Source organism: Setaria viridis, chromosome 9 (genome assembly GCF_005286985.2).
Source record: "Setaria viridis chromosome 9, Setaria_viridis_v4.0, whole genome shotgun sequence".
Classification (NCBI taxonomy): domain Eukaryota; kingdom Viridiplantae; phylum Streptophyta; class Magnoliopsida; order Poales; family Poaceae; genus Setaria; species Setaria viridis.
In genome coordinates, this window is record NC_048271.2 from 14,889,727 (window position 1) to 14,901,122 (window position 11,396).

Genomic DNA, 11,396 nt, shown 5'->3' on the forward strand with positions numbered 1-11,396 from the left:
TCAGAGTATCTAATCTTAACAAATTCCATGAAATCATTGACCCCTTTCTCATGCTCGAGGGTAAATAGTCGACAACTATGTATCCAACATCTATCCATTTGGGAAATTTTGGCGAATTCAACTCAAAATTACTGACCAGATTTAAAGACCTTAATGCAAAATGAAATTTTGGTGAATTCAGCTCAAAATTATTGACCAGATTGACGCGCCATAGCAGGAAGCACCAGATTTATGCTGCCGTAGGTCTGAGCCGCCGCGGGAAGGCGCAGATTTCTGTAGGAGTGCTCCGTCCTGGCCGCCTTCTCTCTGTTCTTCTTTTTTCCCTATCCCGGGAGCGCAGCAGCGGGTAAACTATTTTTAGCTGCAGCGCGAGATTTTCTACGGTCAAATACGACACTAACATGAAACTTACCTTACATGCAGGACATGGTTGCGGTAAAGACTTCCCATTCGATCGGTAACAGGTTCGACCCACGGGAGGAGCACGTTTTCCATTTTATTTTACCATCCTATTTATCAGCTTAAACTTACATGTGGGACCCTAGTTGGTTTATGACATTTTCGCGGAGTTTATATCGTCACAAAACCAACATGTAACAGCGAGTGACGATTTCTTTTTGCTACAATGGCAACTTTATGACATTCTGTAACTTTGTCGCTAAATTTGCTCGGATGTGAAACTTTATGACGTTTTCAACCAGAAACATCATAGATCTATGATGAGAACAAATGTGCCATAAAATTTTCGGCATAGATCAACATATTTCTTGTAATGTTGGGATGGTTCCATCCTTGTGTTCTCGAACCAAACGTGGGACGAAGTAGGATTGTCTCGTTCCATCCTACTTCGTCCCCTGAACCAAACACACCCAAGCTCTTAAAGATACCAATTTGCACCTCTGCCGGTGTACCAACTTACACATCTATTGGTGGAATACTCCGAGACTTTTGTGGTCAGCCACAATCGATGCCAAGGAGTAGGTGTCCTTGTCCAGCCACAACCGACTTCTTCTAAAAATAAACTTTTACAAAAAAATACTATACTTTTTTTAAAAAGTTGATACGCGTTCTTTTTTTTCAAAGAAACACAATACATATGCTTACGAACACACAAACCCCACACACATAATAGTCAAACCTTTTTAATCGAAAGTTTGAGCACACGTACCGAGTCGACGACTTGAATTCTGATAGTTGTGTTCCATCACGAATAACCTAACTGACTGAGCTATAGGTACTTCCTTGATCGGTTTTTTAGAGTCATATTCTTTTGCTGCCTATTGTGCATCTCTTTGAGCACTCCTTGCATCTTGGTGGACGCGAGTTGTCGCTAGTATTGTTCTCACCATTCAAGTTCGCACAACACTGTTAATCTAAGCCTCGCAATAGTAGAACACCAACGTTCCATTTACTTTATTTTATAATTTTATTCCGCAAGTACAACGTGTTATATTATACTTCCATATGTCAACCAACTCAATGACCGGTTGACAAGACCACGTCACTTCTACTGTTTTACATCAGCCACTTCTGTACTTGTTCTTGTAATCCTGCCACAGCTGCTGCACGTTCTTGCCCAGAATCTGCACGAAATAGTCTTCGTTGTACCCGTCCTTGAGCTTGGCGTTGAGCTGCGCCACGAAGCCCGGCCTCAGCGAGTCGCAGTAGTCCAGGAACCACGCCGTGACGTCGTAGCCCTGATCCCACCGGTCTCCCTGCCCCGGCTTCACCCAGTGCCCCGGCACATACCCGGCCTTGAGCCGGACGTAGTCGGCGATCCCCTCGAAGATCCCCGGGTGCGCCCCGTAGTCCTGCAGCCCCCACTGCCAGACGTGCGCCACCTCGTGGTACAACACCCCGGTCACCTGGTCCTTGAGGTCATCGCCGGCCGGTGATGCCGTCGACGTAGCGGGCGCTGAGCTCGATGGTGCTGCCTCTGGTGGAGGCGATGCCGCCCGTGTCCCGGACGGCGAGGAGGACGGTGTCGCCGTCGGCCGGCCTGCGGTCGGCCGGGTTCAGCTGGTTGAAGACGCTCCAGGTGAAGGTGGACGCGTCGGAGAGCACTTGCCTCGCGTAGTCCGCGCCGTAGTTCCGGTCGAAGCGCTGCCCGCCCGGGGTGCTCGCCGCCTCGTTCTTCACGTCGAACGTCACGGCGCCGGCCGTGGCTGCTACGGCCAGGAGGGAGGCGATTGCCACGGCGTGAAGCTTCATCTTCTTTGTGCTACAATGCTACGAGCTTTGGTTAGTGATGACATGCAGTGGCAGGTGTGGGGCTGAATTTGTAGGCAGATCGATCGGAGGGATATTTTGATGGCGCTACGTGTATGGTACGTTCATAACTCATTGTTAACTAGTCAAGCTGGCTGACTTCATTTTCTGGACAGGGCCAAATCAAACTGCATGACTTGACTGTTCCAATGTGTGAACCCAGGAAATTTAGAGTGATCTTGTTTGGTGACCATGCTTCCTGTGGTTTAATTTAGGGGACGCCACGGCCGGCAGTGCAGAGTTGAATACTCGAAATCGCCCGGGGACAACGTAGCTATCCGGAGTTCCGGACCATTGATCCATTACTGGAAGGAAACAGAAATAGTGTGGAAAAATACGGGAGTCGAAGATTTTTCCAATTCGAAGAAAATCTCCTGTCGTGTTTGATCGGTCTAAGCAACTCCAAAAGCTCCCCCCGCGCCACCTGCGCAGTCGAGCCAGCGGCGCTGGCGGCGCCGCGCTGCCCGCAGCGTGCTCCGTCCTCCCTTGTCCCTTCTGCCCGTCGTCTGGCAGTGCATCCTGCGGGCGATGTGGATGCTATTCCTGCAGAAAGGAAGTTGGTGGTGGTGGTGTTCTTCGTGGGGCTATTGGGCTTTGTGGTAGTGTCGATCTGCAGAGAAAAGGAGCAGGTGTTCTGTGTTCGTACGATGGGGAAAGCAGAGTTGCCGCAGTACCCATCGCGGCCGCACGCTATCCAGGTCCGGCCGCAGGCTCTGCTCTGGCAGTCCCTGCCGCAGTGGATAGCACCAATGCCGCAGTACCCATCGTAGCTGCAGCAGAAGTTGCCGGGGCAGGCTGCGCCGCCGGCTTGCTTGCCGCAGCGCCGGGCTCCTTCTCTGCCACACCGCCTCCTCCAGCTCCTTTGTTCTCCGGCCACACAGTGCCTCTGGTGGTGCTCCAGCCTCACCCTGAGAGTGGGCGCTTGGAGGCCGACGCAGGAAAGGTTGGAGGGGGAAGCTGCTGGAGCCTAACAGAGAAGTTCACGTGCTCACGTGACTAGTTTTGAAGTATTAGTTTATTATTGGGGATATGTTGTGGGATGATATTATTTTGGGAGAATAAATTTTAGTAGAAGCCTCAAGAGATAGTTTTGGAAGAGATTTTTTTTTAAACTCTTGAAGTTGCTCGCTTCGTTAAACAGCCCAATGTGAAAAATCAAATAGTGTCCCACAAATCGGATAACAAAATGATAAACCCCTCGTTGCAAGAGATAAGGGCGAGATAATAAGCAACATCACTCCACCGAGTCGTCTGTTCCGGGGTAGGGTCACTGGCCGTACTTGGCCTTGTACTCCATCCACAGCTCCTGCACGTTCTTACCCAGAATCTGCACGAAGTAGTCGTCGCTGTAGCTGTCCTTGAGCTTGGCGTTGAGCACGGCGACGAACCCTGGCCTGAGCGAGTCGCAGTAGTCGAAGAACCTCGCCGTCACGTCGTACCCTTTATCCCAGCCGCTCCCCTGCCCCGGCAGCACCCAGTGCGCCGGCGCGTACCCGGCCCGCAGCCGCACGAAGTCGGCGATCCCCTCGAAGACCCACCAGTGCGCGTTGTAGTCCTGCAGGCCCCACTGCCACACGTGCACCGTCTCGTGGTGTAGCACCCCGGTCACCTCGGCCCTGACGTCGCCGGTGTAGTTCAAGACGTAGCCGGCGCCGAGCACGATGGTGCTGCCGTCGGTGTAGGCGATGGCGCCGTCGTCCGTCGCGGCGTTCACGACGAGGGCGACGGTGTCGACGCCGGGCCGGCGCTCCGCGGGGCTCGTCTGGTTGAAGACGGCCCAGGTGAAGCGGGAGGCGTCGGAGAGGACCCGCGCCGCGTAGCCCGCGCCGTAGTCGCGGTCGAAGCGCTGCCCGCCGGGGGTCGTCGACGCGTTGTTCGTCACTTGGAACGTGACGGCGGCGCCGCCCGTGGCGGCTACGGCCAGGAGGAGGGAAACCACTGCTGCAACGGCGAGCTTCATCTTGTGCTAGCGCGCGTGGTTTGTGAGTGAATTTAGATGGTCGATCAGGGTCGAATTTAGATGCAAGTCCGATCGAAAATGTTGTATGGACATGCCAGCACTTGGTGTATGTCGTACCTTGTTGGTTGTTCAAATTCTTGTTAAAGGCGATTAGTCGTCGCTCCAATTCATCAGCAAACAAACAAGAGTCCTTATTAGCGTACTGCATCCAATTGTCATTAGCTCCTCCGTTTGTCAGTAGCAGATGGTCATTTGTGCCAGATATCCTTTTAATTAAACTGATTCACAAGAGCAGCTGGAACCAGGAACACGCCACACGGTGTTTACATGTGTCATGCTGCCCTGGATTTGTTGCATTGCACTTGCCTGCACCGCAAGTCCCTAGCTTTCTTCCTTCGTAGGCATTCCGTTTTGGAAATCTGGACTTCGTCGCCGACCAGCTAGATCACCTGCACCTCCTCGAGGAGGGGTTCCCCATCCAGCCTGAGCTGGAGGGGGTGCCACCAAGTGAAAGCCCCACCGCGTTGCCCACCGATATCGATGCCCTAGCGCGTTAGATCAATGTACACCTCGGGACGAACCCAAGCCCGAGGCCTGCCAGCGCACCTTCTATGCGTCGGCCAATGTCTTCACCCAGCTCTTGGGGAAGGTCTCACTCCCCCCGAGATTGAGTTCTGGGACCGTACGGGTCAGCTGCCGTATGGTCTCCGGGACGCAGCCCAGCTCTTCCAGCTGGACCTCGAGCACTGGCTCCGCCCTAACCCCGCGAACCACACGTTCGTCGGTGCGGCGGAGTACGCATCGACATCCTTCCATGACCTCATGGAGATGCACTTCGCGAGTAGCCCCTCGAGCACACCCCTCCTGATGGGCAGTGCGCGCAGCCGATCCAGCGCACACAAGAGGAGAGCGAGGCGTATCTCCGCGAGAAAGCAGAACGCCTCGCTGCTGAAGTAGCGGAGCTCGACGGCAAGCGTGCCCAGCTGGAGAGCGAGCGTGCCGAGCTCAGTAAGGAACAGGCAGCCGGAGCGGCCCACAACCATTCTCGTCGCATGCATGAGCAGATCATGCGCAACGAAGATGGAGTCCACCGCTTCTTCCGTGCCAGCTAGAAGTGGCCGCCGCGGCAATGATCCTGTGCTCAATCCCTCAGCCGTAGGACCCCGAGGGCTTGCACATCCATCAGGAGCTTAAGGGTCTGCTTGAGACCGTGGCATTCCAGCAGGCGGAGAGCTCCCTCCAACAGAGACAAGAGGTGAGCAGCAGCCACCGAACGCGGAGTGCAGGCGGCTCCCAGGGTTCCCGCGCGCCTGCCGCAACCGTAGGTGGCCAACAGAAGGCTAGCCAACCTGTGAGAGGGACACTAGCGCCACAACGCCCCGCGGCCTCGGCACATAGCCGCTTGGGCGGGGCGCACGACGCGCGTCGCACGTTCCAGGCATGGCACCGCAAATGCGCGAAGTCCGACAGATAGCGTCATCACGACCGCGATGACCATCGCGGCCGCTGCAACCGCTACTACGAGCGCTCACGATCCCTGAGCCGGATGGCCCGGGCTCGAAGGTGTTTGGGAGGAGGATACGCTCCGTGCCCTTCCCTGAGCACTTCCGTGCCCCGTCCAACATCAGCAAGTAGGCTGGGAACACAAATCCCAACATCTGGCTGGAGGATTATCGGCTCGCATGCCGAGCCGGTGGCGCCAACGACGACAACTTCATCATCCAGTACCTGCTGATCTTCCTCGTAGATTCGGCTTCAGCATGGCTGGAATATCTCTAGCCAGACTGCATCCACAGCTAGTCCGACTTCTGTTGGATTTTCATCGGCAACTTTCAGGGTACGTACACCCGACCCGACAACTCTTCGGACCTCAAGAGCTGCAAGCAGAAGCCGGGGGAAACGCTCCAAAAATACATCCACCGTTTCTCATGACAATGCAATGAGCTACCCAACGTGGTTGATGCCGACGTGATTAGGGCATTTATCTCGAGGACCACCTGCGAGACCCTCCATAAGCTCGGGTGCGCCAAGCCCTGCTCCACCAAGGAGCTGCTAGACATCGCCACCAACCACGCCTCCGAAGAGGAGGCGGTGGTCGCAATCTTTGACAAAGGGAAGGGTGCGACGACGAGGAAGGAGGTGGCCCCTCCCGCCATGATGGCAAGAAAAAGAAGAACAAGAAGGGCCACGAGAGCGACCTCGTGGCGGCCACCGACCGTTCTGAAAAGCAGGAGAAGGGAGGGACAACCCACCCCCGACTACTTCAAGAAGATGTTCGAGGGACCGTGCCCGAACAATGGCTACCCTGCGAAGGACCTATGCAAGGACTGTGACCTCATTAAGCGCTACCTGAGGGGCGACCTCAAGGTCGGCGCTAAAGGGAAGCATCCACCAAATGCCGATGTCAATGCCGGGGAGGAGGACACCTTCCCCGAGCCCCAAGATTGCCTCATGATTTCGGCAGCTCGGACTTCTACGGGAGCCGCAAGAGGAAGAACAAGGCCAGACAAGTATTAAGTGCTAACCCAGTCATCCCGACCTACATTAAGTGGTCGGATACAACGATTATCTTTGATAGGACAGATCACCCCGACCACATCGGGGCACCTGGGAGGCTTCGTCTCGTGGTGGCCCCGATCATCGCCAACTCCCTCCTTTCCAAGGTCCTCATGGATAGGGGTTGTGGCCTCAACATCATGTATATCGCCACCCTGGATGACATGAAGATCCCGAGGTTGGAGCTCCGACCAACTGGGCCACCTTTCCATGGGGTCATCCCGGGGAAGCAGGCTATCCCCCTGGGGCAGATTGACCTGCCCATCACGTTCGAAACCCATGCCAACTTCCACACTGAGATCCTCACCTTCGAGGTGGTCAACTTTGAGGGGTCCTACCACGCGATCTTTAAGAGGCCATGCTACGCCAAGTTTATGGCGATCCCGAACTACACCTATCTCAAGCTCAAGATTCCTGGACCCCGCGGTGTGATCACGATCAGCGCCAACCACGAGTTTGCGCTTCTCTTCGATGTGGAGAACTGTGAGCTGGTGATGCAGACTATCCGCTCCCTCAAGTTCTTCGAGATCCAGCAGATCACGCAAGAGGTCGCCCCGGACTCAAACAAGGCTCCGACTTCGGGCATCCTCAAGCCCATGGAGGATGCCAAGGCGGTCTAGATTGACCCTGAGGACTCTAACAAGGTGGCGCAGATCGGTATCGCACTATCCGCCAAATAGGAAGGTGAGCTCGTCGACTTCCTGCATGAAAATTGGGACATCTTCGCATGGAAGCTTTCTAACTTGCCGGGGATCCCAAGGGAAGTCATCGAGCACGCCATCGACATCAGGCCGAACCCTCAACCTATGAAGCAACGCCTGCGCCGCTTCGACGATGAGAAGCAGAAGGCCATTAGCAAAGAGATCGCTCGGCTCTTAGTAGCCAGGTTCATCAAAGAGGTCTTCCACCCCAAGTGACTGGCCAACCCCGTGTTGGTGAAAAAGAAGAATGGCTCAAGGCACATGTGTGTGGACTACACAAGCCTTAACAAGGCATGCCCCAAGGCACCATACCCGTTGCTTTGTATCGATCAGGTGGTCGACTCAACCATGGGGTGCGAGGTCCTCTGCTTCCTTGATGCCTACTCGGGCTACCACTAGATTGCGATGGAGTCCAACCAGCTCATGACCTTCTTCATCACTTCGTTTGGAATGTACTGCTACGTCATGATATAGAACGCAAGCTCCACATACCAGAGGTGCATGAACCGCTACCTCGACCACCTGGTCGGGGATACAGTGGAGGTCTACATTGATGACATCATCATCCAATCCTGCAAGATGGAGCTTCTCATCGCCAACCTGAGAGACACGTTCGAGTGTCTCTGCCACTACAACATCAAACTCAATCTGGAGAAGTGTGTCTTCAAGGTGCCCAAGGGAAAGCTCTTGGGCTTCATTGTCTCCGAGCTCGGCATCGAGGCCAACCCAAAGAAAATTACCACCATCAGGAACCTCAACGGTGCTCAAAAGCTAATGGGGTACCTGGCCTCCCTGAGCCACTTCTCCTCATGGCTCGAGGAGCGCGGCATGCCTCTATACAAGCTCCTGAAGAAATCCGACCAGTTCCACTGGAACAAAGAGGTGCAGGAGGCCTTTGACAAGCTCAAAACCTTTCTTGCCTCACATCCGACCTTGGTCTCACCAACCCCGAAAGAGCCCCTGCTGCTCTACATTGTCGCGACCATACAAGTGGTCAGCGCGGCGCTTATCGTAGAACGTGAGGAGCCCGGGCATGCCCTCAAAGTGCAGAGGCTGGTATACTTCATCAGTGAAGTACTGTTCGACACCAAGGTTCGCTACCCTCAAATCCAAAAGATGATTTATGCCATCTTGATTTTGAAGAACAAGTTTCTTCACTACTTCGAGAGCCACCCAATCTTGGTGGTGACATCGGCGCCACTTAGGGAGATCATACAGAACTGCGGTGCCTCTAGTCGCGTAGCTAAATGGGCAACAGAGCTCATGGGCTACTAGATTAACTACAAGCCAATGACTACAATCAAGTGGTAGGTTCTCGTCAACTTAATCGCAGAGTGGATTGTGACCTAGACCCACCTCCCCCCTTCCTCCCGCCTCAACCAGCCACAAGTACTAGACAATGTACTTTGACGGGTCGATCATGGCCGTGGACGCGGGGGTTGGCATCGTGCTGACCTCCCCAAAGGGGGACCGCCTCGAGTACATGATCCGCCTCCACTTTTTGGCCACCAACAACATGGCGGTATACGAAGCCCTCATCCACGGCCTCAAGATCGCCTCCGAGCTGGGCGCTCGCTGCCTCTACATTAGGGATGACTCAGAGCTAGTCGTTGACCAGGTCATGAAAGAAGCCTCGTGTCGCGATGAAAAGATGGTCACCTACTACGATGAGGTGCAAAAGCTCAAGGAGAAGTTCGATGGCCTCGAGCTTCACCACGTCCTCAGGCGCGGCAATCTCGCCACCGATTTCCTAGCGAAGCTCGCGTCAAACCGCGAGCACACCCCACCAAGGGTCTTCGTCAATAATGCCCATGAGCTGTTGATCAAGCTCGCCAAGGCACCCACCCCTGCTTCCGATGCAGCTCACGCTGAGCCGGTAGCAGAGCCAACCGTGGGGACCAAGATGGGCACCCCAGACCTCAAGGTTGCGATGCTCGAACCGAGCTGGATGATGCCCTTCCTCGACTACCTCCTGCAGGACACCCTCCCCGTCAATGCGACTGAGGCCCGCTGCCTCGCTAGAAGCGCAAAGATCTTCGTGGTCATCGAGGAGGAGCTACACAAACGTAGCCCATCAGGCATCCTCCACAAGTGTATTCCCACCGACCAGGGGCGGGAGCTACTTCTGGAGATACACGCCGACATCTGCAGCCACCATGCGGCCCCGAGGTCACTGGTCGGCAAGGCGTTCCGACAAGGCTCCTACTAGCCCACTGCGATGGAGGATGCCCAGCAGATCATCTGCTCCTGCGAGGGATGCCAGTACTACACATGGCAAACACACGTACTAGCCCAAGAGTTGCAAACCATTTTGATAACATGGCCCTTCGTTGTATGGGGTCTTGACCTGGTCGGTCCATTCAAAAGAGCGCCCAGGGGCTACACCCACCTCCTCGTAGTGGTGGACCAATTCACCAAGAGTATTGAGGCAAAGCCCATCACCCAGGTCACGTCAGCTACCGCGGTTGAGTTCTTCCTCGACATTGTCTACAAGTTCAGGGTCCCGAACTCCATCAACACCAACAATGGCACGCAATTCACGGGAAGGAAATTCCTGCGCTTTTGCGATCACTACCACATCCGGGTCGACTACGCCTTCGTGGCCCACCTGCGCACCAACGGGCAGGTCGAGCGGGCCAACGGCATGGTCTTGCAAGGCCTCAAGCCTCGCATCTTTGACAGGCTCAAGAAATTCACAGGTGGTGGGAAGGCGAGGTGCCCATGGTGCTCTGGAGCCTAAGGATGACCCCGAACAGATCCACGGGCTTCACACCTTTCTTCATGGTGTACGGCACCAAGGCCATCCTCCCTACCAACCTCGATTACGGGGCACCCTGTGTCAAGGCATATGACAAGGCAAGGTCGGAAGAAGCTCACTAGGACGCGCTCGACCAGCTCAATGAGGCGCGCGATGTGGCACTCCTCCGATAAGCCAAGTACCAACAGGCCTTGCGGCACTACCACAGCAAGAGCGTGAGGGGGCGGGCTTTTCAGGTCGGTGACTTGGTCCTCTGAAGGGTCCAAGCGACAAAAGGAAGGCACAAGTTGATGCCACCATTGGAGGGACCCTACACCATAGCTGAGGTCCTGCGCCCGGGGGCTTACCACCTCAAAGACAAGGACGGTGACGTCCTCACCAACTCCTGGAACATCAAGCAGCTACGTCGCTTTTACCCATAGATTTGTCTTTCAAATATTGTACAAACACTCTGCACCATGCAATCAAAAGAAGCGACATGCTCAATTAAGTACCTAGTTTTATTTTTTGAACCTCTCGTGGCCGAGAACCCCGTGCCGACCTGCAAAGGGAATTGGCGCGACCTGCTCGTGGGGGCTACTTGCATGCATGTACACTTCCGGATCGCACCTGTATACGCCTCCCACGATCCCAACCTACACCACTCGACCGACCAGGGGAAAAGAAAAGTCTTCCGTGGGCCAATCCTCGGACTTTGTTGCACAGGAAAAAGTGGCAGAGGCGAAGCACATGCAGAAAGGAACTGTCGGATTTAGTGACCTGCAGTCCACCTAGGGGGAGATCGCAAGACCAAGAACTCGAATGGTAACATAGAGGCATAGGGTTTATATAGGTTCGGACCTTCGGAGAGTAATACCCTACGTCCTGTGTTCTGATGGATTGTATTGTTGGTATGAGATGCATTGGGTTGATGTATGTTGGGTTTTGGTTACCTTAGGAGGGCGTCCCTGGCCGCCTTATATAGGCTGAGGGCCTATGGTTAAAATCAGATAGGATCTAATCCTAATTGGTCGTTACATGGAAAGCAATCTGAGTCAGTTTACAACAAGTATCTCATGATATCCGGGCAGAATCCGTTCACCCGGTCTCCAAACTTGTGCTCCGCATATCTTTATGCCTTGGCCCGCATGGCGTGGTGGAGCCCACCTGCCAG

The 11,396-nt window shown here is 54.7% G+C and overlaps 2 protein-coding genes and 1 pseudogene across 2 annotated transcripts; 1 reads left to right on the forward strand and 2 right to left on the reverse strand.

The window, feature by feature from the left end:
* Window positions 1-1,374: 1,374 nt before the first annotated feature.
* Window positions 1,375-2,282, reverse strand: LOC117840042 (uncharacterized; annotated as a pseudogene).
* Window positions 2,283-3,447: 1,165 nt separating this feature from the next.
* LOC117835075 (uncharacterized) lies at window positions 3,448-4,228 on the reverse strand. Its single transcript, XM_034714434.1, has one exon. The coding sequence runs from the start codon at window positions 4,226-4,228 to the stop codon at window positions 3,536-3,538; it is 693 nt and encodes a 230-aa protein (XP_034570325.1). The 3' UTR covers window positions 3,448-3,535.
* A 4,677-nt stretch (window positions 4,229-8,905) lies between these two features.
* LOC140221102 (uncharacterized) lies at window positions 8,906-9,694 on the forward strand. The gene has a single exon (XM_072290427.1). The coding sequence runs from the start codon at window positions 8,906-8,908 to the stop codon at window positions 9,692-9,694; it is 789 nt and encodes a 262-aa protein (XP_072146528.1).
* The last annotated feature ends 1,702 nt before the right edge of the window (window positions 9,695-11,396 follow it).

Excerpts from the sequence above, each read along its gene's own strand:
- LOC117835075 (XM_034714434.1), bottom strand. The coding sequence starts at position 4,228 with ATGAAGCTCGCCGTTGCAGCAGTGGTTTCCCTCCTCCTGGCCGTAGCC.
- LOC140221102 (XM_072290427.1), top strand. The coding sequence starts at position 8,906 with ATGGCCGTGGACGCGGGGGTTGGCATCGTGCTGACCTCCCCAAAGGGG.